Source organism: Microcaecilia unicolor, unplaced genomic scaffold (assembly GCF_901765095.1).
Source record: "Microcaecilia unicolor unplaced genomic scaffold, aMicUni1.1, whole genome shotgun sequence".
NCBI lineage: Eukaryota > Metazoa > Chordata > Amphibia > Gymnophiona > Siphonopidae > Microcaecilia > Microcaecilia unicolor.
This window is the reverse complement of record NW_021963238.1, coordinates 75,808-102,752: the sequence shown is the minus strand read 5'-3', so window position 1 is coordinate 102,752 and position 26,945 is coordinate 75,808. Positions and strand designations below refer to the sequence as shown.

Sequence of the window (26,945 nt, the reverse complement as noted above, 5' to 3'; positions counted from 1 at the left end):
CTGGCCTTAAAACTTGTAGTACCTTCTGTTTTCCAGTTTTTCGCCTTACCATTCCAGCTAATAGTTTCCCTTGTTTGTTACCATGGAGGTATAACTGGAATTTATAATACTGCATTGATTTAACTGCCCTAGCGTGCAGCAGAGTATTAAGGGTAGTCTGTACGGCCAAAAGATGCGATTTATTCTGTGTCGTGGGCCTAGATGCCCATTGCCTCCTGGCCTCTCCCACCTGATTGCTGAGCCGAATAATATCTTTATCTCTCATCTTCTTTTTATAGCTCGTATAAGCCAGTATTACCCCCCGCAGTACCGCCTTAGCAGTTTCCCAGTATAGTATCGGGTCCTCCCGGTGAGCGGCATTATGTGTCTGATAGTCTACCCATTGCTTCGTTAAGTATTCCCGGAATTCATTATCCTGCAACAGATAACATGGGAATTGCCAGTGGAACTGTTGACTCTGCCCGGACGTGTCCCTCATGGTCCACCAGACATAAGCATGATCCGATATCCCATATGGACCGATACCCGCGTCCTGGACCCCAGAGAATAGGGTCCTAGATAGAAGCCAATAATCAATTCTAGATTGCGAGGAGTGGGCTCTAGAAATATGCGTATAATCTCTATCACTTGGGTACAGCAGTCTCCACACGTCCACCAGATCTAGGGCCGTACAAAGTAATGGAATCCCTTCCTTCGGAGACCCTCTTTCCGCCCTTTGACCTCTTGAGGAGTCCAAACTAGGGTCATTCACTGTGTTCAGATCCCCGCCCATAATTATTGGAATACCCTCATGCTTGGCAAGAATATGGACCATCGACCTGAAAAATTTATGATTAGGAACATTGGGGGCATAGATGTTCACCAGCAAAAATGTTTGTTTGTTCATCCTGACTTTTGCAATCACATATCTACCATCCCTGTCCCGCCAGCAACCCCGCGTCTGGACATCAAGCGGAACACAGTTCTTTAATGAATGAGCCTTGACAAAAAGACCCGACACGGGCCGTGTTTCGGTGACTAGCACCTGCGTCAGGGGTCACAGTGATGACGTGGAAAACTTGGGGAATAACTCGAATATATTCCTCTACAATATATTATTCCTTACCCCACGTCTCATATAGTAAAAGCTACAAAGCACCAAGGCACTTTCACTTTCTGTATCCAAAGTGAAAGTGCCTTGGTGCTTTGTAGCTTTTACTATATGAGATGTGGGGTAAGGAATAATATATTGTAGAGGAATATATTCGAGTTATTCCCCAAGTTTTCCACGTCATCACTGTGACCCCTGACGCAGGTGCTAGTCACCGAAACACGGCCCGTGTCGGGTCTTTTTGTCAAGGCTCATTCATTAAAGAACTGTGTTCCATTTTTAAAGGCCCGTGGTGCTGTTTTTTTTGTTTGGACTTTAGTTTGTACTTCGTTCCCTCTCTTTTGTTATATTAGTTTTTACATTGATCAGAACTTATTTTATTATTAACTTATTGTTTTACGTATTTTATTCTGATTTACTGATTTTAATCACTGTTTTATATTTTATCCTATATTGTTATTGTGCTCACCTTGGGATGTTAATGTATGGTAGCATCACAGATTTGACAAATAAATAAAATAATTGTTTTAGAATGGGCCTGGAGCACTTGAGATGCAGCTGCTGCCATGGAGTGTAGAGCGTGGGGGGAGGTTGAGAAAATGGAGGAGTGGAGAGATGGTTCCTGGAGAGAGAGGATCTGATGGAAGAGAGGCGTAAGAGGCCTAAATGGGGAGAAGGGAGCAGAGGAGATTCCATGATGGGGATAGGGGAGAGGAGGGTGTACTGTTGGTGAAGAGAAGGCCAAAGATACCTTGTGTCCAGAAGGCAATGATGAAGCAGTGGTACGTACCACTGGCCAGAGGAGCAGTAGAGCAAGGAAGCAGCAGCAGCAGAAAAGCGGGAGGCGAGGATAGATTGAGTTCAAAGTTGGGGAGAGGAAGGAGGAGAGAGATCATAGTACCAGGGGTGAAGGGGATTCAGGGCCTGATGTATGGTGATCTGGTTCCCTAGGTGAACCTTCAGCCATGCCCCCCACCCCAGAGCAGCTAAAGGCCCTGCTCCCCTTTAGTCTATTAGATTGTAAGCTCTTTGAGCAGGGACTGTCTTCTATGTTTGTGCAGCGCTGCGTATGCCTTGTAGCGCTATAGAAATGCTAAATAGTAGTAGTAGTAGTAGTAGTCTAGTATCTCCCCTTATTTTCCCTACCCCCTATAGTCCAACATCTCCCCTACCCCTTCCCCTCCCCCCACAAGTGGCCAGGATCCCCCCTTTCCATTCCCTACTTAATACAAATGTCCATCATTCCCTTCCTTGTCATCAAGCAGATGAATCCATTATGAGTGGGTTGTGTCCATCAACCAGCAGGGGGAGATAGAGAGCACTGAAAAACCATAGTGCCTCTTGGCCAGCTAGCTCCATCTGCCTCTTCAGTATTCTCTATCTCCCCAACAGGGTGGTTGCAGCTTGTTCAAGCTCCTTCAGAAAATCTGCCTGGGGTGGCTCCAGTGCATTTGCCAGTTGTAGCAGGGGTGTTGTGGCTGATGGTGCCCACTTTAAAGGCAAATAGGTTAGCCCTTTCCCTGCCTTTCCCGGCCCCCGATGTGGAAGTAGACAAATAGGCAAGCCCTGTCCCTGTCTTTGCCCACACTGTGGATGCAGGCACATAGGTTCGCCCTTTCCCTGCCTTTCCCACGCTACTGATCCTCTGGAGTTGGAAATTTGCCTCTTTCGCTGTTGCCTCAAACTTTCCTCACAGCGTAAAAAAAAAAAAAAAGTTGTGTCGCGCTTTGGCGCTGCGATCCCAGAAAAGAGGTTTTCTGCTGATGGTGCAGCGTGACCGGAGCTCGGAGACTCGGTCTGGTGAGGTAAGAGAATTTTGTAGCTCATCCGGGGAGGGCCCGCGTTCGGGACGATTTTAGCGCGAATCCGCCATTTTGAATTTTCGCCGCTTTCGGCGATGGCTGCTGAGAAAGTAAAGCGCTGTTCCGTTTGTGGCAAGCGCAAATCTGCAGCGGGGCTCTGTAAGGCGTGCTTTTCAGACGGTAGAGCCGGCCCGAGCATGGTTGAGCGATGGTCCTTCCCACTCTGTGGAGCTGGCAGCGGGTGCCATTTTGGAACAGCATGGCGCGACCCCCGCTGAGGCGGAGGGGTTTGAGCCTGGAGGGGCGCTTCGTGTAGAGGCTAATAAAAGAGCTGTTTCCTCCAGACTGGAACTGGGAGGCCAGGGTGAGCCATTTTCCCCTGAATTTGTTTTATTGCTGCATAATGCATACATGTTAAAAAGAGCTCTTCCGCAGGGGTCCTCTGTGGCCCTGCTTTCTGTATCCCCTCCAGTGGATTCTGGCCTTGGATTACCGTCAGGCGCATTTTCCCCTGACAGATGGCTGCAAGACAAGCGCAGAAGGGTTAAACAGGAAGTGCATCAGAGAGAGCCGGAGAGGAGTGGACGCGGCAAAGGGGAGTGGGAACGAGGCTGCCTGTGAGAAGAATGAATGGCAGCGCTGACGGCGAACGGTACATTCAGTCGTGGCATGGAGTAAGGAATGGTTAGTTTAGCCAAGTAATCTGGAAATCCTGTATGGAGAGCTTTAAAAATAAGAAGCAAAACTTTGTACTGAATTCTTAATTCAACCGGAAGCCAGTGGAGCTTTTTGAAAAGTGGAGTAGCATGGTCTCTTTGTTTAGCTTTACATAATACCCAAGCCCCAGTGTTCTGAAGAATCTGTAAACTTTTTAACTCAGACTTGGTAACAGCTGCGTAGACTACATTACAGTAATCCAGCAGGGAACTGATTAAGGCGTGAAATAATGAGTGAAGAGAAGCAAAGTCTAAGAAGTCTGATTTTACAGAGAGCTAGAAAACTGGAACACAAACTGAAGAGATCTGTGAGGAAAAAGATAAACAGGAATGAATGGTAACACCAAGGTATTTAAAGTGTTCAACTATGAAGGGTTGCTAAAAGGGGAAGGAAGAGGATGAAAGAGATAGATGTTGGGCCCAGGGTGCAAGGAAGGGAGATACTGAGAGTGATGTGGGCAGTGGGAGAGAAGAAGGAGGGAAGAGAGGTTGTACATGGGGATGGATGAGAGGGAGGGATAGATATACACTAGAGGGGAAAGAGAAAAAGAGGGAGATTGTGGATCCAAGGACAGAAGGGAGAAATGCTGGACAATTGGAGGGAGGGAAGAGAGAGAGAGAGAGGAAGAAATGCTGGACCACAGGGAAGGGGGGGGGCTGGAAGATGCTGGGGGGGGGGGGGTTGTGTGTGTGTGGAAGGGACAGGGAGATATTAGGCTACAAGGGTGGGGAGGGGAGAAAGGGAGCAGGCGTGCTGGGCTAGAAGGTTGGAGGGAGGAAGATGCTGCAAACGGTGGAACTATTTGGGAGAGGCCAAAGGGGAGGTGGGAAGGAAACAAATGAGAGGATGATAGTGATGGGAGGGGGCAGAAATGTGGTAATGGAGAGTTGATTAAATAAAGATGAAAGGAAATGGAAGGTTGGAGGAAGGACTGAGAAGAGGAATGGGGCAGCTAGTGAGTGAGAGAAGGAAATGGAATTTGATAGGTGAAAACTAAAAAGGAGAAGGATGAGGACGAGGGTGAAATTTAAGTGAACAGAGAGGCAGTAAAGAAACAAAACAGAGAGGAAAGAGCTAAAAAAGAAATAATGTGTCAAAGGTAGGTGTAGTGAAGGAATGGAATAAGACAGGAGAGAAGAGAAAAGACAAATGGACAGCAAGCAGTTGAAGGAGAATTAGCAGAAAGACAGGAAAAGAGGAAACTGGAACCAGCATGATGGAAAAGTAAAATGTCCAGACAACAAAGGTACAAAAAAGTATTTTATTTTGAATCTATTAAATGGAATATCAAATGGAAAGAAGACACTGCATAAAACAGAAGACACTGGGACCAAAGCAAATAGAAAAACTAAATGATCAGACAGCAAAGGTAGAAAAAAATATTTTATTCAGAATTTATTAATTGGAATATGTCAGCTTATGCATTTCTAAGGTCAACACTGGCATGGTATGGGAAAGGGGGTGGGGAAATACTACTGGAGTGGAAAAGGGGAGTGCTGGGTAAGGAGGAAAGAAGGAAGGGAGAAAGTGCTGGCTTGATATCTCATACATATTCATTATGGTTATTCCCCAAAAAAGCCTGCTCTTTTTCCCTTCCTTCCTTCCTTCCTTCCTTCCTCCATATTAGCATATTCATCTGCATATGTATATATGCAAATGAATATGCTAATATGCTCCACCCCATCCTTTGCCCCCCCCCCCAAATGAATCAGTCAAACTACCCCTATGATATTATGGCGTCAAGCACAAATGCCAAAGTCCCATGCTTCTACAGCAGACGGGAGAGATCCTCGCTCGGCAGGATTGGATGCCTTGGTCCAACCCTGGCCTCAGGGCCTCCTGTATGTGTTCTCTCCGTGGCCCTTGATAGGGCGAGTACTGCGGATTCGGCTCCACCAAGGCAAGGTGGTTCTCATTGGCCCAGGAGGCCGTGGTATGCAGACCTCCGGCGGATGCTGGTAGAGGATCCCCTGCCGTTACCTCTGGTACCGAACCTGTTGTCACAGGGCCCGGTGACCATGGAGGACGCCTGCCGCTTTTATCTTACGGCATGGCTATTGAGAGGGCGCAATTGAGAGACAAGGGATATTCCAGTAAAGTCATTTCCACTCTCCTACAGGCCCGCAAGCGTTCCACTTTCATGGCTTATGCCAGGATTTGGCGCCAATTTGAGGCTTGGTGTGCTTCTAAAGCGATTACACCCACGCGGGCTTCTGTCTCGCCGATACTTGACTTTTTGCAGGATGGTTTACAAAAAGGTTTGTGTGTTCAAGTGGCAGCCTTAGCATGTTTTCGAGGGAAGGTCGTTGGCCTCTCTCTGGCTGCTTGCCCGGATGTGACACGGTTTCTTAGAGGGGTGCTTCGGCTCCGTTCTCCCGTTCGGGCTCCGTGTCCGGCCTGGAACCTGGGGTTAGTTTTAAAGGCCCTTAAGTGTTCGCCCTTCGAGCCGCTTAGGCGAGCTTCGGAGAAGGAAGTGACCTTAAAGACGGTCTTTTTGGTGGCCGTGACATCGGCGAGACGGGTATCTGAGCTCCAGGCGCTGACCTGTCGAGACCTATTTCTGCAATTCTCAGAGTCCGGAGTAGTGGTAACATAGTAGATGAGGCAGAAAAAGACCTGCACGGTCCATCCTGTCTGCCCAACAAGATAAACTCATATGTGCTATTTTTTGTGTATATCTTACCTTGATTTGTATCTGTCATTTTCAGGGCACAGACCGTATAAGTCTGCCCAGCACTATCCCTGCCTCCCAACCACCGGCTCTGGGACAGACTGTATAAGTCTGCCCAGCAATATCCTCTCCTCCCAACCACCAGCCCCGCCACCGGCTCTGCCACCTAATCTCAGCTAAGCTTCTGAGGATCCATTCCCTCGGAACAGGATTCCTTTATGTTTATCCTACGCATGTTTGAATTCCGTTACCGTTTTCCTCTCCACCACCTCCCGCGGGAGAGCATTCCAACCATTCACCACTCTCTCCATGAAAAAATACTTCCTGACATTTTTCTTGAGTCTGCCCCCCATCAATCTCGTATCGTGCCCCCTAGTTCTACCGCTTTTCCATCTACGGAAAAGGTTCATTTGCGGATTAATACCTTTCAGATATTTGAACGTCTGTATCATATCACCCCTGTTTCTCCTTTCCTCCAGGGTATACATGTTCAGGTCAGCAAGTCTCTCCTCATACGTCTTGTAACGCAAATCCCGTACCATTCTCGTAGCTTTTCTTTGCACCGCTTCAATTCTTTTTACATCCTTAGCAAGATACAGCCTCCAGAACTAAACACAATACTCCAGGTGGGGCCTCACCAACGACTTATACAGGGGCATTAAAACCTCTTTTCTTCTGCTGGTCACTCCCCTCTCTATGCAGCCAACAACCTTCTACTTACGGCCACCGTACGGTGCCTTCCTTCATGCCTAAGGTGGTTTCAGCGTTTCACCTAAACCAGCCTATTTTCCTGCCCTCCTTTTCTAAAGAGGCGTTTCCAGAAGCCTATGGGCAGTTGCACCTTCTGGATGTGCGAAGGGCTCTGTTGCAATATCTGTGCATGTCAAATGCCTTCAGGACCTCTCACCATCTTTTTGTTCTTTTGTAAGGTCCGCGCAGAGGGTCTCCAGCGTCTAAGGCCACTATAGCCCGTTGGCTCAAAGAAGGTATCTTTTCAGCATATCTGCTATCTGGCCGGCCTCCGCCTGAAGCCTTTAAGGCACATTCCACAAGAGCGATATCCTCTTCCTGGGCTGAAACTGGAGCACTCTCTCTTCAAGAGATATGTAGTGCAGCTACTTGGGCTTCTAAGCTCTCGTTTGCCCGACATTACAGGCTGGATGTAGCTCCCAGGAGAGAAGCGCATTTTGGAGCACAAGTGCTGGCACATGGTGTGGCTTGTTCCCACCCTATCTAGGGATTGCTTTGATACATCCCACTCGTAATGGATTCAGCTGCTTGATGACAAGGAAGGGAAAATTAGGTTCTTACCTTGGTAATTTTCTTTCCTTTAGTCATAGCAGATGAATCCATGAGCCCTCCCTCAGTGGTTCATTATGTGATTTATGTGCCTTTTATGTTCAGTTTTTCCTGTAGATATGTTCCCTCACTGGGAGAAGTTGGAAAACAGTCTTCAGGATTTCTGTTCAGTTACAGGAGGATCGTTCATTCCCTCCAGAAGGATGAGTTCATTCCCTCCTTTGAATTATAGCTCCAGTTTTGGGGCGTTCATCCGCTGTGAGGAAAGTTCATGTTGTTATGCTTTGCGGTGTAACACTGCTTTGGAAGCGTCAAATACTGAAGAGGCAGATGGAGCTAGCTGGCCAAGAGACACTATGGTTTTTCAGTGCTCTCTATCTCCCCCTGCTGGTTGATGGACACAACCCACTCTTAATGGATTCATCTGCTATGACTAAAGGAAAGAAAATTACCAAGGTAAGAACCTAATTTTCCCTTTCCCCTCTTACCTGTCTCTGCTGTCACTACTCTTCCTCTTTCTCAACCTAGGTTGAAATTGCAATTAGTCTCGGCATTGGCACGCAGCCTTTTAACATAGGCCCACACACAAGGGATGCCACATCATTCTCCTTTCCAACAGTTGGGGAGGGGGGGGACACTGTAGTGCTTGATAGTGGATCTGTATTTAATGGCCCTGCGCTGGCACTGAGTTTGAGTGCAACTTCGGCCTGGGTCCAAAAACAAGTAATGCAGTAGCAGCGGGGTCTGGGAAGAGGGGGGAGATGTTGGATATGGGACAGGGGTGAGGAAAGGGGTTTGGTAATGCTAGATGAGCGAACTTAGCAGGGGTGACACAAAGGATGATGCTGAATAAAAAAGCATCTAATGAACTAAAAAGTTCACATCAGATGCTTTATTCAAAGTAAAGTGGAGTCGGATGCTTTTTTGAAAGTAAAACGGACTTGACATGAATTGTATTTCAGCCACAAAGGCCTGCCTCAGGATTCCCTTAACAAAAACATATAGATAAAAAGACTGCCATAAAAACAAAGGCTTGTATATAAGGTAAATCAGTAATGACACAGTTAAACAAAAGTCATATACATGTGTAGAACAGGCATTGTAACCCATTGCATACAGGCAGATTATATAACCTAGAAAAAACTGACAACATAAAGTTTAGATATAGATCTAAGACATTGATAAAATCACAACCATTGGGAGACATAAAAACAACATAGTAATAAAAAGCTACCACATAAAAACAGTATAAATACCACCATAAAAGTAGTAAAACTTTGTGACAACAGAGTTTACATGTAAACAAGAAATGTACAAATGTGTACAAAATAATAAAACGTGGCTATACCATCTATGATAAAGTTCTGTTAAAGAAATACTATACTGCCCTAATAGAAATAGCGAGTGAAGAGTTGACAGACTAGGTGTTGTGCCATTTGTAGACAAGTGCATCGTGTTATAAAGTTCTGTATGTAACTAGTCAAAGCTGTACCTATAAAACATAGTCATATGGCTACACAGCATACTATGAACAACAACAACGAAGGTCCTGAGGAACAAAAAAAAAAAAAAAAGAAAAAATATGAAACCAAATAAAAAAATTTAAAAAAAAACAAAGTAATGGAATAATATGAGAAGGATGGGTGGCAAGCAAAACCAAAAGAAGCAGTGAAAAAAACCTTGAAAAAGGGGGAAAAAAACACTGCCCCCCCTCCCCCCAAAAATGCTACTGCCCTAGGTGGAAGCCTAGTCTGCTTAGTGACAGGACTGGTCAGTACTGAAGGGAGAAAGAGCATGGGGGTTATAGGGGACACCTGTTGTGTCCTCGCTTGTATTGTGCCTTTCATCTGTGCAGCAGCACAGACACAAGCTGCATACACATGCAACAGTATAAACACAACATTTTAGCCCCTTGGTCCTGGTGTAACACACCTCCCTAATATCCTTCCAGCAGCTCTCACACATAAACTGTACCCTTCCTCCCTATAAGAGATTTATAAATTGCATAATACATTATGTAAAATATTCTGGCAATTAGTTTTTAATTATTTTACATACTTTTCCTTTTTTTCTGGCATATAATCCACTAGGTTGTGTCTTATTGCAGGAATCACCATTAACATTTTCTGGCACAGTATGGATTTATGAGGATTTAATGCTCAAATTAATATAATAATTGGATGCATTGTGTCAACAATTGGGTTAGGAGCTCTAGTTGTACAAGATACCAGTGAATGTGTTTATGCAAATTCCAGTCAGTGGTGTAGCTAGGACCGAATCAGCATGGGTAGGTAGTGAGCAGTGTGGATGTTACCACCACCTCCAGTTCTCCCCATATTCACTTGTTATGCAGCCACTGACTGGATGGACCTGACCGTAAAGGGGGCGGGGGGGGGGGAAGCATGGCTATGTTTGTGGTTCCAGTCTATGTACATTATAAAATAAAGCTGTTAAACACCGATGATATGGAATTGTTTATTTTGTTGTGTGTCCTCCTTCCCTTAGAGGATATGCCAGATTCCCCATCTGCGTCTGGTTCTCCTAAAGTTGCCCTGCTTCCACCTCTTCTCAAGAGAGTCCCTTCAGATAAGGAGAGAGATGGTCAGAGCAGCCCTCAACCCGCCCCCAGATCATTCTCACAGGAAGGTAAGCAAGCATGCTGGGTCACCATGATCACAAATCTGGACACACAAGCCTGCTAAAATACCACTATTTCATGGTACATTTAATTTGTTAATGAAATAATCTTTTACAGTATTCTATTTTGCAGATATGAGAAGTTTAGAATCAATATTTACATTAGTTTCATGCTGAATACTCCCAGGCAGGGTTGATACTATTTTCTTTATAACTGGGTACCAGTCTATCTATACAGGGAATCTGCGCTTAGTAACACTGGCTCCTTCAGGCCATAGATCAAATTATAGTCACTACATTGTCATCATCTGGTCTTGAATATTCCTGCATGAGCTCATGAACTTATTAAATGGCACTATGTCAAATTTTTATATCTTCTTCTTGTTTTTTTTTTTTAATTTTTACTAGATGTTTTTTAAATATCTTATAAGGCCTACCATCTGCTGTATCAAGGTCATGCCATTTAGTTTTTTAAAAATTCAGATTTTCAGCTGTATAATATGGGCTGGTTGATTATCAGGCTTATTTTCGAAAGAGAAGGGCGCCCATTTTTCGACGCAAATCGGGAGATGGGCGTCCTCCCAGGGTCGCCCAAATCAGCGTAATCGAAAGCCGATTTTGGACGCCCTCAACTGCTTTCCGTAGTGGGGACAACCAAAGTTCCCAGGGGCATGTCGGAAGCATAGCGAAGGCGGGACTGGGACGTGCGTAACACATGGGCGTTCTTGGCCGATAATGGAAAAAAGAAGGGCATCCCTGATGAGCACTTGGCCGACTTTACTTGGTCCATTTTTTTCTTGTGACCAAGCCTCAAAAAAGTGCCCGAACTGACCGGATGACCACCGGAGGGAATCGGGGATGACCTCCCCTTACTCCCCCAGTGGTCACTAACCCCCTCCCACCCTAAAAAAAAGAACTTTACAAATATTGTTTGCCAGCCTCTATGCCAGCCTCAAATGTCATACCCAGCTCCCTGACAGCAGTATGCAGGTCCCTGGAGCAGTTTTAGTGGGTGCAGTGCACTTCAGGCAGGAGGACCCAGGCCCATCCCCCTTACCTGTTACACTTGTGGTGGTAAATGTGAGCCCTTCAAAACCCACCAGAAACCCACTGTACCCACATGTAGGTGCCCCCCTTCACCCATTAGGGCTATTGTAGTGTTGTACAGTCATGGGGAGTGGTTTTCGATAATACGGGTTTCCCTGCCCCTTCGCCGGGATGTCCTGCGGGGACGTGCTCTGGAAAACTTAGGCACCCCGTTCGATTATGCCCCTCCACGTCTTCACTAATGCCTCCATGTATTCTCCAAGTACAGTTTCTTGAAGATAGTCAAAGGCCTACCTACCCTACTACTCAGAGATAGTCTTTGACAAAGAAAACTTCAGTATAGGAGGAAAGTAACCACCAAACTGCTTAATGTTTCTAGGTCTCTCCTTTTTTTTTTTGTCTTAATTTGCATTTCTAAAAATAAGTACCGGTATATAAACATGATTAAAATATAGCATATAGGGGGAAAAAAACAATAAAAATACTTGAAGCTAACAGTATGAAAAAGCTGTATAGCTCGCAAAAATTGGGGGAATGGACTCAATCCATAGCATTCCAGTAAAACTGATTACTATTAAATGGACAGGAAAGGCTCCTTAAACCATTACACAGAGCAAACATGAATTCTTTAAAAAAAACATCTAAGAGGAAGCTAGTCAAAAGGGAGGAAATTTGAGCTGGCTCTTTGCCCACTAGAAACACTTGTCAGTTGAGCCAGCTCAAAAAAGACATACTTACATGTTTACAAAGATAGTTAAGCCAAAATTGTGCCCCAATCTGCAATACCCATGGTCTCATCAAACAAAATTGTCGTCTTCTCTGGGTTGGCCTTGCTATGTCAGGAAAAACTCATGAATATTCACATCTCTTACCTCCCAAAAAGTTTGAAATCTCAATCCCTATTGGGCCTTGGAGCAAAATCAACTATAAAGTTGCAACAGAACTGTCTAAGTCTTATGACATGTTAAGAATATCCAGTGGAGTCGGAGCGTTCAAAGAAAGATTCCTATTCACTCCTTCAGTTTGTTTCTTTTTAAATGGTGGTAGATAATAGTCCTAACAAAACAGTCACAACAAGGGCGACAGAAAAAAAAGGGGGAGGGGGACAGCAGAAGCTGTAAAAAATTCCACTTGTGTCGAATCCTGGATGTTCAATAAAGTGGGATTCTTTACATCATCTGCTGTTGTCGTCCCCCCCACCACCCCCCATTTTTTTTTCCCATCGCCCTTGTGACTGTTTTGTTTGTATGGCTACAAGGGTTGCTGTTCTTCTTGATAATATGTCCTGACAACTCAGGAATCATTGCCATCTTCAGCTCAGCAGTGTGTGTCACAAGAAAGGCCCTGAGTGCTGCTGTTGCCCTTTCTGTATCCCATGAATGGTTAATATATTAAAAAACAAACAACAACAAAAAGGGTGTTTTTCCTATAGTAACATAAAATCGAAATATACCTATTTTCTTTTTTCTGCCACCTTATACACTTTGCATTTGCTGGAAGGGTCAGACCAACAGGGCTATTTCTCCCTATGTGCACAGATTGTTAAATAAGGTTACCAGCAGAAAAAACTTACAACTTATCCTTTATCCCAAGTTGCTTCTGCTTCAAGGGTTGGTCTTTCAGGGCCAGTCTCCCACAACCAATATCTCATCAATCTGTCAGAATGCTCACAGACAAGGGAAAACTCCCCAGCGTGGATGGTGTGTTGTATGTTATTCAGGACAGGACTTCAGCTTCTGAAGCTGGGTCTTTCTAGCTAATGTGTGAGGAGGCTCTGTCTGATTGGGACAACATGAACAAATCTGTATTAGAGCTGGGTCTTTCTAGCTAATGTGTGAGGAGGCTCTGTCTGATTGGGACAACATGAACAAATCTGTGTTAGAGCTGGGTCTTTCTAGCTAATGTGTGAGGAGGCTCTGTCTGATTGGGACAACATGAACAAATCTGTATTAGAGCTGGGTAGGCCAAAAGGGCTGGGCCCAGGTTCAAATGTCCTAGTGGCAGAATTCAGCATGGACAGCATTGTCCACTGGCTTAAAAAATACATTAGGCCAACACCAGATTTTGTGCAATATGTTTCATGGGGTTAGGAAAAATCTTCCAGGAGACTTGATCTACCATTTTCTCTCTGATCTCAAACACTCAAGAACCCTCCTGACCTGATTATCCACCCTCAGGACTTCCTGCTATGTTTGATGCAGAAGAATAACAGCCAGTTAAGGAAAATGACCGGTTTAAGGAGTCTGTTGTGGACTTCCTTCTTAAGAAAGTGGTCATGTCTCTTGGTTTAGAGATCTTGGAATCCTTGACCAACAATCCTTTTGAATTTCCTGTTAAAGCACAGAAATCAAAGGAAGGAGATGGGGAGAATGAGTCGATCCTGACAAAACAAGTACAGCCCAAGGGTGTTGCTAGACTGAGCAAACTCTAAGCAGCCACTGAGTGTGAAAATCATAGATTTTTATGAGTATATTCAAACTGTTTTATGATCATAGAGTAGCCAGATGAACCTTTCTGGACCTCAAAATTTAACAGAACCATTTAAGTGAGGCACTTCAGGATGGAATCCTTGTTCTCCTTTGCTTAAGCAGTATGACTGGGAGACTTATTGTGCTCTCTCAGTTTTACAGTGTGCACAGCTATAAATTCCTATTGCAAAAATATATCAGACATACCTCAAGTTTGTTCTGGAAAACCAACACATTCAATTCAGAAACTTGCTATTGATCTAGCAACTCGCCTGAGTGTGTTCTTCAAGGCCTTGCTGGGCTGCCTCATCCTGCTGAGGATGTTAGTCTTCTGTTATGTGAATGGCATCTTTATCTGTACCTCAACCATTCTGTAACATTGGTACACTATCTCCTCATTGTGGGTGTATAGATCACTCATCTTTTGGGAGTAGCATGCCCTTCGTCTTTCTCAAGACCTTTCTCACCATGCATCTATCAGACCAGGTTAAGTTACTAGGTTGCAAGAGATTCCTCTTACTGAAGAAAATGTAATTGTTTCAGAATTAGGAAATGATGGACCATCATCTATGTAATTCTGGATCTGATGGGCTGTGTGGTACTGTGCCTGAGATTTTACATGAATTATCTAAGTGTTAGAGTGTACTTATAGAATTACACACACTGCAGATTCTTGACCCTTTTCTGAGAAGTTCTCAGAAAAGAGGACATTTCTCTGGTAAGTGAACACTATTTTGCTTTGTGCTTTGTGAACCTAAAGATTGGGGTTTAAAGGAGGAATTGTAGGTTAGTGGTAGGCAAAATAAAAATATAAAAAAGCAAAATTTTATCAACTAATCTCCATAGTCTTTTCCCCTTAGTTTTAAAAGCTTTGTACCACAGCATTAACAGACTCTAGCAGGCACTGCAGGATCTAGTTTAGTCTTCCCACCCACCCTCCCCAACACCTGCCCACCCCTAGGACAACTCTTCATTTATAGTCAGTTATTCTAATTAGGGTAACAAGCAAGGAGTGCTCTTACAGAGTTTTAAATACATTTCATTAACATCTAAGAAGGAAACACTAAATAAATCATACAATGTACTATATAAACTAAAAGACATTTTTATATTAGGCTAATATCCTTAATACTGTAGCAAGTTTTAAATTATTAAAAAACTCAAAAACACTAAGATGGAGTCAGCAGTCCAGCAGCGAGAGGGATGCTATCCAATCTTTTGCGTTGAGTGTCACTTGTATGATTATCTCCCAGTTGGTGAGGTGTCATATGTGTGTGCCTGATGCAAAGAGCTCCTAGCTCTCAGAGAACGTGTCCGTTCTCTTGAGGCTAGAGTAGCAGACTTGGTGGAGCTGAGGGAGACAGAGAGGTACATAGAGGAGACCTACAGGGATGTTGTAGAGAAGTCCCACCTCCAGACTGGTAGCCCCTGTGCTACCTTGGATGAGGAAGGTCTCCTAGAAGGAGAGCATTACCCTGGTGAAGTAGGAAGTACTCCTGTAGCCAGGACCTGCCCACCAGGGGGATGTACTATCCTTTCGAACCGAGGATATGTCTCCAAGTGCTACCCAGGAGGGAAGGGTTAGGACAGCTGTTCTAGTTCTCTCTTATCTGTCTTATCTCTTTTATCTGTCCCCTTCTCTTCTACTGCTAATTCCAGACTCCATTCATTTTATCTTGCTACACCTCATGCCTGGAATAGACTTCCCGAGCCTGTACATCTAGCCCCCTCTTTGGCCGTTTTCGAGTCCAAACTTAAAGCCCACCTCTTTACCACTGCTTTTGACTCCTAACCACTGCTCACTTGCCCTATCCTTTCATCCTCACCTCTTTATTCCCTTACCCTTAATTGTTCTGTCTGTCTGCCTGTCTTATCTAGATTGTAGGCTGTTTGAGCAGGGACTGTCTTTTTGTGTATGATGTACAGCGCTGTGTATGCCTTGTAGCGCTATAGAAATAAGTAGTAGTAGTTGGTGATTCGATCATTAGGCATTATAGATAGCTGGGTGGCTGGTGGACGTGAGGATCGCCTGGAGACTTGCCTGCCTGGTGCGAAGGTGGCGGACCTCATGCGTCACCTAGATAGGATTTTAGATAGTACTGGGGAGGAGTCGGCTGTCTTGGTACATGTGGGTACCAATGACCTAGGAAAATGTGGGAGAGAGGTTCTGGAAGCCAAATTTAGACTCTTAGGTAGAAAGCTCAAATCCAGAACCTCTAGGATAGCATTTTCTGAGATGCTACCTGTTCCATGCGCAGGGTCCAAGAGGCAGGCAGAGCTTCAGAGTCTCAATGCGTGGATGAGACGATGGTGCAGGGAGGAGGGTTTTAGATTTGTTAGGAACTGGGCAACATTCTGGGGAAGGGGGAGCCTGTTCCGAAAGGATGGGCTCCATCTTAACCAGGGTAGGACCACGCTGCTAGCATCGACATTTAAAAAGGAGATAGAGCAGCTTTTAAACTAGAAATGGGGGGAAGGCCGACAGTCGCTCAAAAGCGCATGGTTCGGGATAAGGTATCTTTCAAAGATATCACCAAAACAGGGAAGATAGGGTATCCTGATAGTGAGGTTGCAAAAGAGACCGTAGTAGATCAGGTGTCCTTAAATAAAAATAAAAAAAACAGACAAAAGATTGCAAATTAATACTGTCAAGTACTGAGCACGATGTAAATATGAACAACAAACATAGTTTGAAATGTCTATATGCGAATGCCAGGAGCCTAAGAAATAAGATAGGAGAGTTCGAATATATTGCACTAAATGGAAAAATTAGACATAATAGGCATCTCTGAGACTTGGTGGAAGGAGGATAACCAGTGGGACACTGTCATACCGGGGTACAAATTATATCGTAGTGATAGGGTGGATCGAATTGTATATTAATGAGAGCCTTGAATCAAATAGATTGAAACTTCTGCAGGAAACAAAACACTTCTTGGAATCACTATGGATTGAATTCCATGTGTAAAGAGGAAATGGATAGTGATAGGAGTGTACTACCGTCCGCCTGGCCAGGATGATCAGACGGATGCAGAAATGTTAAAGGAAATTAGTAACGCAAACAAACTGGGCAACACAATAATAATGGGTGATTTCAGTTAACCGATATTGACTGGGTAAATGTAACATTGGGGCACGCTAGGGAGGTAAAATTCCTTGATGAAATCAAGGACAGCTTTATGGAGCAGCTGGTACAGGAGCCGACAAGAGAAGGAAAAATTCTAGACCTAGTCCTTAGTGGAGCGCATGAATTGGTGCAGGAGGTAATGGTGCTGGGGCCGCTTGATAATGGTGATCGTAATATGATCAGGTTTGATATTAGCTTTGAAGTAAGTATACATAGGAAATCAAATAGGTTAGCATTTAACTATGATAAAATGAGAAGAACGGTGAAAAAATAACTTAGAGGAGCGACTGCGAGGGTCAAAAATTTACATCAGGCGTAGATGCTGTTCAAAAACACCATCCTGGAAGCCCAGGCCAAATATATTCCGCGTATTAAAAAAGGAGGACGGAAGACCAAACGACAGCTGGCGTGCTTAAAAAGTGAGGTGGAGGAAGCAATTAGAGCTAAAAGAAAATCCTTCAGAAAATGGAAGAAGAAACCGACTGAAAATAAACCTCATAAGGAATGTCAAGTCAAATGCAAAGAGCTGATAAGAAAGGCAAAGAGGGACTTCAAAAAAAAGATTGCGTTGGAGGCAAAAACGCATAGTAAAATGTTTTTTAGGTATATTAAAAGCAGGAAGCCGGCAAAAGAATCGGTTGGACCACTAGATGACGAGGAGTAAAAGGGGCTATCAGGGAAGACAAAGCTGTAGCGGAGAGATTAAATGAATTCTTTGCTTTGGTCTTCACCGAGGAAGATTTGGGTGGGATACCGGTGCCGGAAATGGTATTAGAAGCTGACAAGTCGGAGAAACTTAATGAATTCTCTGTAAACCTGGAGGATGTAATGGGGCAGTTCTACAAAATGATGAGTAGCAAATCTCCTGGACTGGATGGTATTCATCCCAGAGTACTGATAGAACTGAAAAATGAGCTTGTAGAGCTATTGTTAGTAATATGTAATTTATCCTTAAAATCAAGCGTGGTACCGGAAGATTGGAGGGTGGCCAAATTAATGCCGATTTTTTAAAAAAGTTCCAGAGGAGACCCTGAAAATTATAGACCGGTGAGTCTGACGTCGGTGCCGGGCAAAATGGTAGGGGCTATTAAGAACAAAATTACAGAGCATATTCAAAAGCATGGATTAATGAGACAAAGGAGTGGAGGAGTGGCCTAGTGGTTAGGGTGGTGGACTTTGGTCCATGGGGAACTGAGGAACTGAGTTCGATTCCCACTTCAGGCACAGGCAGCTCCTTGTGACTCTGGGCAAGTCACTTAACCCTCCATTGCCCCATGTAAGCCGCATTGAGCCTGCCATGAGTGGGAAAGCGCGGGGTACAAATGTAACAAAAAAAAAAGTGAACATGGATTTAGTGAAGGGAAATCTTGCCTCACCAATCTACTACATTTCTTTGAAGGGATGAACAAACATGTGGATAAAGGTGAGCCGGTTGATATTGTGTATCTGAATTTTCAGAAGGCAAAGTACCTCATGAAAGACTCCAAAGGAAATTGGAGAGTCATGGGATAGGAGAAGTGAAAAGACAATGATCCAGGCTGAAAGGAGCTACTGACCTTTACATGAGGAGAGTAAATAAAAGCAAGAAGAAAAGGAAACCAATATGGTTCTCCAAACAAGTGGCTGAGAAAATAAAGGCAAAAGAGGTGGCGTTCATGAAATACAGGAAAACTCAAGGAGAGGTACACAGGAAAATATACTGGGAGAAGCTGAAAGAAGTAAAGAAGGAGATAGCGAAAGCAGAGGTGGAAGAGCAAATGGCTAGGAATGCAAGGAAGGGAGACAGACAAGTTTTTCAGGTATATTAGTGAAAGAAGGTAGGCTAGACATGGAATTGTGAGACTGAAAGATACTGTGGATAGCTATTTGGAGAGATGATGATCAAAAAGCAAATGTGCTAAACAAATACTTCTGTGTTCACAGAGGAAAATCCTGGAGAAGGACCACGATCAGCTGATAAAGGTACATATAAGAATGGAGTGGATATCACACCATTCACAGAAGAATGTGTTTATGTACAACTTGAAAAATTGAAGGTGAACAAAGCTATGGGACCGGATGGGATCCATCCCAGGATATTGAGAGCACTTAGAGAGATTCTGGTGGGTCCACTTATAGATTTGTTTAATCCTTGGAGATGAGAGAGGTTCCGAGGGATTGGAGAAGGCAGATGTGGTCCCTCTTCACAAAAGTGGCAACAAAGAAGAAGGAAGTGGAGGAGTGGCCTAGTGGTTAGGGTGGTGGACCTTGGTCCTGGGGAACTGAGGAACTGAGTTCAGTTCCCACTTCAGGCACAGGCAGCTCCTTGTGACTTTGGGCAAGTCACTTAACCCTCCATTGCCCCATGTAAGCCGCATTGAGCCTGCCATGAGTGGGAAAGCGCGGGGTACAAATGTAACAACAAAAAAAGTGGGGAAACGACAGTAAGCCTCACTTTGGTTATTGGAAAAATAATGGATGCCTTGCTGAAGGAAAGGATAGTGAATTTCCTGGAGTCCAATGAGTTACAAGATCCGAAGCAACATGGTTTTACCAAAGGTAAATCATGACAAATGAATTTGATTGAATTTTTTGGGTGGCCAGAGAACTGGATCAAGGTTGTGCGCTAGATGTAACTCTGCTTGGATTTCAGCAAAGCATTTGACACGGTTCCTCATAGAAGACTCTTAAATAAACTTGACAGGCTGAAGTTAGGGCCCAAAACGGTGAACTAGATTAGAAATTGGCTGATAGAGGCCAGAGGGTGGTGGTCAATGGAATTCACTCAGAGGAAGGAAAGATGAGTAGCAGAGCACCTCAGGAATCGGTGCTAGGGCCAATTCTGTTCAATATATTTGTGAATTACATTGCTGAAGGATTGAAAGGTAAAGTTTGACTTTTTGCAGATGATACCAAGATTTGTAACAGAGTAGACACCCCGGAGGTAGTAGAAAACATGAAAAAGGATCTGCAAAAGTTAGAAGAAGGGTCTAACATTTGACAATTAAAATTTAATGCAAAAAAGTGCAAAGTGATGCATTTGGGGAGTAGAAACCCAAGGGAGCTCTATGTCCTAGGAGGTGAGAGGCTGATATGCACAGACAGGGAGAGGGACCTTGGGGTGATGGTATCAGGAATTTAAAGAAATAAAACAGTGTGACAAAGTGGTGCCATAGCCAGAAGGATGCTAGGTTTCTTCAAGAGAGGAGTAACCAGCAGAAGAAAGGAGGTGTTGATACCCCTGTTCAAGTCGTTGGTGAGGCACCCACCTGGAGTATTGTGTTCAGTTTTGGAGGCCGCATCTTGCTAAGGATATAAAAAGACTAGAAGTGGTCCAGAGGAAGGCGACAAAAATGATAAGGGACCTGTGCCATATGACATATGAGAAGAGACTGGAAGACCTGAATATGTATAGCCTAGAGGAAAGAAGGGACAGGGGAGATATGATACAAGCATTTAAATACTTTAAAGGTATTAATATAGAAACAAATCTCTTCCAGAGAAGAGGAAATGGTAAAACTAGAGGACATGAGCTGAGATTGCAGGGTGGAAAACTTAGGAGTAATGTCAGGAATTTCTTTTTCACGGAGAGGGTGGTCGATGCCTGGAATGACCTCCCGAGGGAAGTGGTAGAGACAAAAAGAGTGACAGAATTCAAAAAGGCGTGGGATGAACATACAGGAACCCTATAAAACAAAAATAAATATTTTGTTAAACCCTTAAATGGCTACAGGGGATGGATGTGTGAGTGACACTTGGATGGCTACTCCAGCTGTGAAGAACTAAGGCTGGTGCCAGGCAGACTTTGTAGGTCTGTGTCTGCATGTGGCAATCCAATTTAGGATAGGCTGGAAAAGGCTTCAATTGTAACTTCAGTAGCTGGAACCGAGGACAGTACTGGACAGACCTTTATGGTCTGGGTACTGCAAATGACAAGACAGATTTGGATAGGCTGGAGTGAGCTTTGACAGCAACTTCAGTAGGTGAAACATAAGGACAGAGCTGTGCGATCTTCTACGGTCTATGTCCCAGAAACGCCAAAGAAAGACTCTTGATAAAGTATATAATATCACATTCATTGTTGATTTAATCATGAATTTAATCTATCCAGTCAGACCAATGATCCGTCTAGCCCAGTATCCTGTTTCCAACAGTGGCAGTACCTGGCAGAAACCCAAATCATGGCAACATTCCATGCTACAAATCCCAGGGCAAACAGTTGCGTCCCTATGTCTGTCTCAATAGCAGACTATGAACTTTACCTCCAGGAACCTGTCCAGACTTTTTTTTTTTAACTCAGGTACGCTAGCCACCATTACCACATCCAGAGCTTAACTATTAATTGAGTGAAAAAATATTTCCTCCCATTTGTTGTAAAAGTATTTCCATGTAACTTCCTGGAGTGTCCTCTAGCTTTTTTTTACTTTTGGAACAAGTAAAAAATTGACTTACTTCTACCTGTTCTACACCACTCAAGATTTTGTAGACCTCAGTCATATCTCCCCTCATCTGTCTCTTTTCCAAGCTGAAGAGCCCTAACCTCTTTAACCTTTCCTCATACGAGAGGTGTTCCATCCCCTTTATCATTTTGGTCGCTCTTCTTTGAAACTTTTCTAATTCCGCTATATCTTTTTTGAGATACAGCAACCAGAACTGAACACAATACTCAAGGTGCAGTTGCACCATGGAGCGATACAGAGGCATTATAGTATTTTTGGTCTTATTCACTATCCCTTTCCTAATAATTCCTAGCATCCTGCTTGCTTTTGTGTCCGCCACCACACACTGGACAGATTTCAGCATATCTACAATGACACCTAGATCTTTTTCTTGAGTGCTGACCCCCAAGGTGGACCCTAGGATCAAGTAACTATGATTCAGATTATTCTTTCCAATGTGCATCACCTTGCATTTGTCCACATTAAATTTCATCTGCCATTTGGATGCCCAACCTTCCAATTTCCTAAGGTCTTCCTGCAATATTTCGCAGTCCGCACATGTTTTAACAGCCTTGAATAGTTTTGTGTCATCTGGAAATTTAATCACCTCACTCATTCCGATTTCCATATCATTTATAAATATATTAAATAGCACTGGTCCCAATAACTGATCCCTGCGGCACTCCACTGTTCATCCTCCTCCATTGAGAGAAATGACCATTTAATCCTTACAGATTTGGAGGGGTTCTTGCCACTCCAAAGCTTACACCAGGAATACATGAAAAGCCTTTATTTTTTTCTGGAGGAATTAGATATGAGTCTCAACTGAGCTTTGTGCTGTTAATTCTAGGCCTGTGATTTCTCACACTTGCTCCATATTGTGCTGCTTGTTGCTATATAGACTTCACCCTGCCCAGGGACCAGCACTTACTATGCATTTGACTTCTCTAGACTCTAGGTGGTTTGTAGCTTGGGTGAGGGGAGAAACAGATGCAGGTGGGGATGGGGAAAGTGATGATTGAGATACTACTGAGTTTTGTGAGGGGGGGAAGCAGAAAGGTCACAAACACTAGTATAGAGGGGAAGATAATAGAATTCTGCTGTCCAGTGCCAGCAGAGATGCAGACAGCAGCTTAAGCAGGTCCTAGATACTTCTGCAGTATTCCAATAGTGTGGCAGAGTGCAGTTCAGATCTTATTAATCTTTAACTGAGTTTCAAAGTCTCCTTTTAATGGTTGATTCACCATTTTCTTCATTACCATCAGCAATTTATTCTTTAGGAAGCATATCTTGGATAAGTCCTTTACTAAATTGTTGAAAAAGTTGGCTATAAGATCATATTATTGCTGGTTAGATTGAAGGAAGGCCAAGTTTATCATTCTTAACCACACTAAAAGCAAACAATAAAAATGCTATTTGTCCAACATTTGTCTTGTAGAGGAAGGGTTGCCGTTTAGTTTTCAAAATTATCTCACTGGAACATTACCCAAAATCTTAGTAGATGATCCAGTGAGATCTTTTTGCTATTTCTTAACAACTGCTTTATGCATCAAGGTCCTTCTGTTTGGAACTGATTGTCATTTGAGCTTATGTTTACCGAGATTTAAGGAAAAGGTTAAAGATGTGGTTGGGTGTTAATGATTTATAAAGTAAGGTCCAGATAAGTACATAAGTAATGCCACACTGGGAAAAGACCAAGGGTCCATCGAGCCCAGCATCCTGTCCACGACAGCGGCCAATCCAGGCCAAGGGATTTATACTCTAACTTTCTTATGCCCCTAAATAAGCCTCTCTGAAATGTACTAGGGCTGAGTGTCTACATTTAAACTCAAAATTTCACTAAATTCCCAAATTTAGTCTCATCAAAAGAGGATATCAACAAGGGTGGATTTAGGATAGGGACTTAGCACAGATTTTCCAACACTAGGCTAATTAGGCTCATAAATTTAGACAAATGAATGATGGGCCTACATTTTATAAGCTTTACTTTTAAGTTCCTAAATTGCAATGAACTTAGGATCCTCAGTTTGGCAGAAAATAGGTAAAAAATTTAGATCTTTTTTTCTTTTAAATAGGGCCCTAAACTTTTTATTGCTCTGACTGAGATTGGATGTTGCCCATTATGTAAAGTGTTTTTTTTTTTTAAATTATTCTTTGCTGTTTATGTAATTTACTTGGAGATTTTACTTTGGAATGTAAAATGAAGCATTACATTGAATATACAAACTAAACTCATCCAGCTTCCTCCTAAACATGTGCAGGACAAGAAGACATCATATTTCTCTGTAGAAAAGTCCTTCCTTGGAGATGAGAAAATATTCATTTGATTGAGAAGAAATGAGATGATAGGTTTAGTAGAATAGTTCCCCCTTGTACTTATGCGTTAATGTGTGCAAGTTCTCAGGATTCTGTGGAGTTTTGCAAACTGAATTTAGTGCAATGAAACCTCATGCCTTAGAGGGTGAAATACTAAGATTCAGTTCAGCACAGCAGATAATTCTAGAGCAAAGGTCCCCAAATTCAGTCAAGCTGCAGACCAGTCTCATTTTCAGAATTCCCACAATGAAAATGGATGAGATACAAATATACCTCATGAATATTTATTATGGAAATCCTGAAAACCTAACTGGTTGTGACACTGAAGGATTGGATTTGGGGACCTCTTGATTTAAGGGTGATCTTTAGTTAATGAGGATTGCTTTAAAATACAATACTTTAATTATATCACATTCCTACTAACAGTCCTCAAAAAATTATATGTACCTTTAGTTGGAGGTATTCTCTTGCTGCTGTAATTTAATAATCTCTTTTTTTTTTCTATGTTCTTTTATATCTAAATAGTGAGGTCACCATCCCTGTTTGAGGCATCTCCCAAAGGAAGCCCCGGACACCAACAGCAGGATTGCCAGGATGTGAAGCAGAAGCCTGCAACTAAAGATGGCAACAAGTCTAACGATTCTGGAGAAGAAGCAGATAAAGAGTTTATTTTCCTCTAAATGTTAATACAGGTGCTTGACAATTGTACAATCTGTAGCAATCAGGGTGCAACTGTGTGAGCTAAAAGCAGGCTCTTCTACTCACCAGCCTTTGTCTCATGCTGAATGCATTTTTCTCTAGAAAAACAGATGATAGCTTGAGACAACAATCAATATGTACTACTTCTTTAATTTTTCTCATGTTTTATTTCGTATATTCCTTTGTGTCTGCACTAAAGCCAGCAATCATTTCTTATCACTTATTGTACTTGAAGCTCTCAGAATCTGCTAGAATGAAATGCCTTTGGGGTGGGGGGTAATATCCTGTTTAACTGGACATTGTCTAACACAGGGTTGTCCAACATTGGTCCTCGAGGGCTGCAATCCAGTCAGGTTTTCAGGATTTCCACAATGAATAAGCATGAGATCTATTTGCATGCACTGTCTCCTTTGTATCAGGGGTGTATCTGCTATGGGGCCACAGGGGCCTGGCTCCTGTAGATTTGCCCCTGGACCCCCCCTACCGACGACCCTTTCAACCCTCCCTCCGTCACTCCGCCGTCGCGCCTCACCTCCCTTTGCTGGCGGGGGACCCCAACCCCTGCCAGCCGAAGTCTCCTTCCTTCCTTCCTTCGTTTGGGTTTGGTTTCTGACATCCTGCACGCACATACAACGTGCAGGACATCAGACTCAAAGAAACAGAACTTGTTTCTGTGAGTCTGACGTCCTGCACGTTGTACGTGCATGCAGGACGTCAGAAACCAAACTCGAAGGAAGGAAGGAGACTTCGGCTGGCGGGGGTTGGGGTCCCCCGCCAGCAAAGGGAGGTGAGGCGGGAGGGGGGGGTTCAAAGTAGTTGGAGCCGGGTGGTGGTGTCTTCGGCGAGAGGGGGGGGGTTTAAAGTAGTTGGAGGTGGTGTTGGCTGCGGGCGGGGGGGTGGTGGTGGTGGTGTCGTCGTCTTCAGCGGGGGGGGGGGGGGGGGGGGGGCTAAAATGTGCCCCCTCAGCTCTAGCCCCCCTACCGTTGAAGTTCAGATACGCCCCTGCTTTGTATGTAAACAGATCTCTTGCATATTCATTAGGGAAAACCTGGCCTGGTGAGGACTGAAGTTTGGACACTCCTGGTCCAGCACTTAGTTAAATCACTGCTCAGCAGAAAGTGTGTTGGTCTGCTGGACATGTTATATGTCAAATCTGCATGTGATTTATCTTTTTTTTTCTCTGTGTATATGTATATACACTCAATATATTTCTGTATGCAATTGCACATTGTAATTATATTAACAGAGCACAGTAATAATACAAGTTGTATAAATTATTAAAATATATAAATTAGATGCTTGAGTATGGTTTTTACTGTTCTGTTCTTGTACATAGAACTAAATCACTTAATCTTTGTGCACTAATCAATAAGCACAACTAAAAGAGGAGAATTATTCAGAAGACATATTTTTCTGCTAAGTTCTTTGATGTAGACAGTGGATTTGAATAGGGGAAGTTCTAATCAAAATATATAGCTGGTGTTTCTTGGAGGGTTACTGTTTGCACTTTGTATTATTTGTAATGTCATATTGAACAGAAACATGACATAATCTTGTATATTACAGGTTGAAGGGAGTTATTCATATGAATTTATTCATATGTATATTTGTATCAATAAAATGATTTTGCAATCAAAATATTTCTTATTTCTTTCTGTATGGGTGGCAACATTTACAGCTTGCCTGTTACAAAAATGAAAAAAACAGAAAATGCTCATGAGAGAGGATGTAATGGAGAATGCTGGCTATACAAATGCTGCCTTTTCAGGTCAGGGACAGTACAGGGGGCATCATTGGGGAGGAACCAGCAGTTATGCGGGTGCCAGCTTTATTCAATGCTGGCATCTGCATAGCTAAGTGGGCCACTTAAGTATGCAGGTGCCACTCTAAATATTGGCTGGGATCTGCATAACTATTGAAAGGTTTCCTGGAGCCCTCTGAGCCACATCCCATCCCCCCCCCCCCCCCCCCGCACAAAATAGCCCCCTTCCCCCTTCTCCCAGCTTGCCACAGTCCACCCAAACCCCCCCCCCCCCTCCCAGTCTAGTATGCTCCCCAGGCCTACCTCAGTTCCATTGTAGTCCAGTGGGGCCAGGAGCAAAGCCCACTTGCTTCTGCCCTTTGTGGATGCCCAAAGAAAATGGCTACCGCAGCCTCTTGTGGTAGCTCATGGTACTTGTGTATTACCGGGAAAGGTTACAGCAGCCATTTTCTTCAGGCAGCCACAAGGAACAAGAGTGAGTGGGCTTCACTCCTGCCCCCATCAACCCCTCTGGAGTACTGGGGAACTGAGATAGGTCTGAGGGGGGGCCCTGTCTAGACTTGGGGAGTTAGGGGCCCTGGCACTGAATATCCAGGGCTAATTATCCTGCTGGTAGTCACCAGAGATTATGTGGGTCCCACAGAGGTATAGCAGGGGGGGGGGCAAGGAAAACAACCACTCTCCCAAACAGACTTCCAACAAAAATGGCGCCTATGAATTTTTAAAAACCTACTAGTGCCTATTTTTCACCCAATCCGATCCCCCTGACAGCACAACCTGGCTGCGCTTCTGGGGTCCAGACAATATTCAGCCAGGGCTCGCATAACTATCTTTTGCTGACCCTGGCTGAATATCAGCTGAGACCCACATAAGCTCCGGCAGCTAGCAGCAG

At 43.8% G+C, this 26,945-nt stretch overlaps 1 protein-coding gene across 1 annotated transcript in view; it reads left to right on the top strand.

The window, feature by feature from the left end:
• Positions 1-24,692, top strand: part of LOC115459100 (F-actin-uncapping protein LRRC16A-like) — a gene marked incomplete at its 5' end in the record, with an annotated part of 53,155 nt that extends 28,463 nt beyond the window's left edge. Inside the window, 2 exons of the mRNA XM_030188966.1 lie at positions 10,085-10,225; positions 24,118-24,692. Coding sequence (XP_030044826.1) covers positions 10,085-10,225; positions 24,118-24,272 — 296 coding nt within the window. The remainder of the gene's footprint in view (positions 1-10,084; positions 10,226-24,117) is intronic.
• Positions 24,693-26,945: the final 2,253 nt, after the last annotated feature.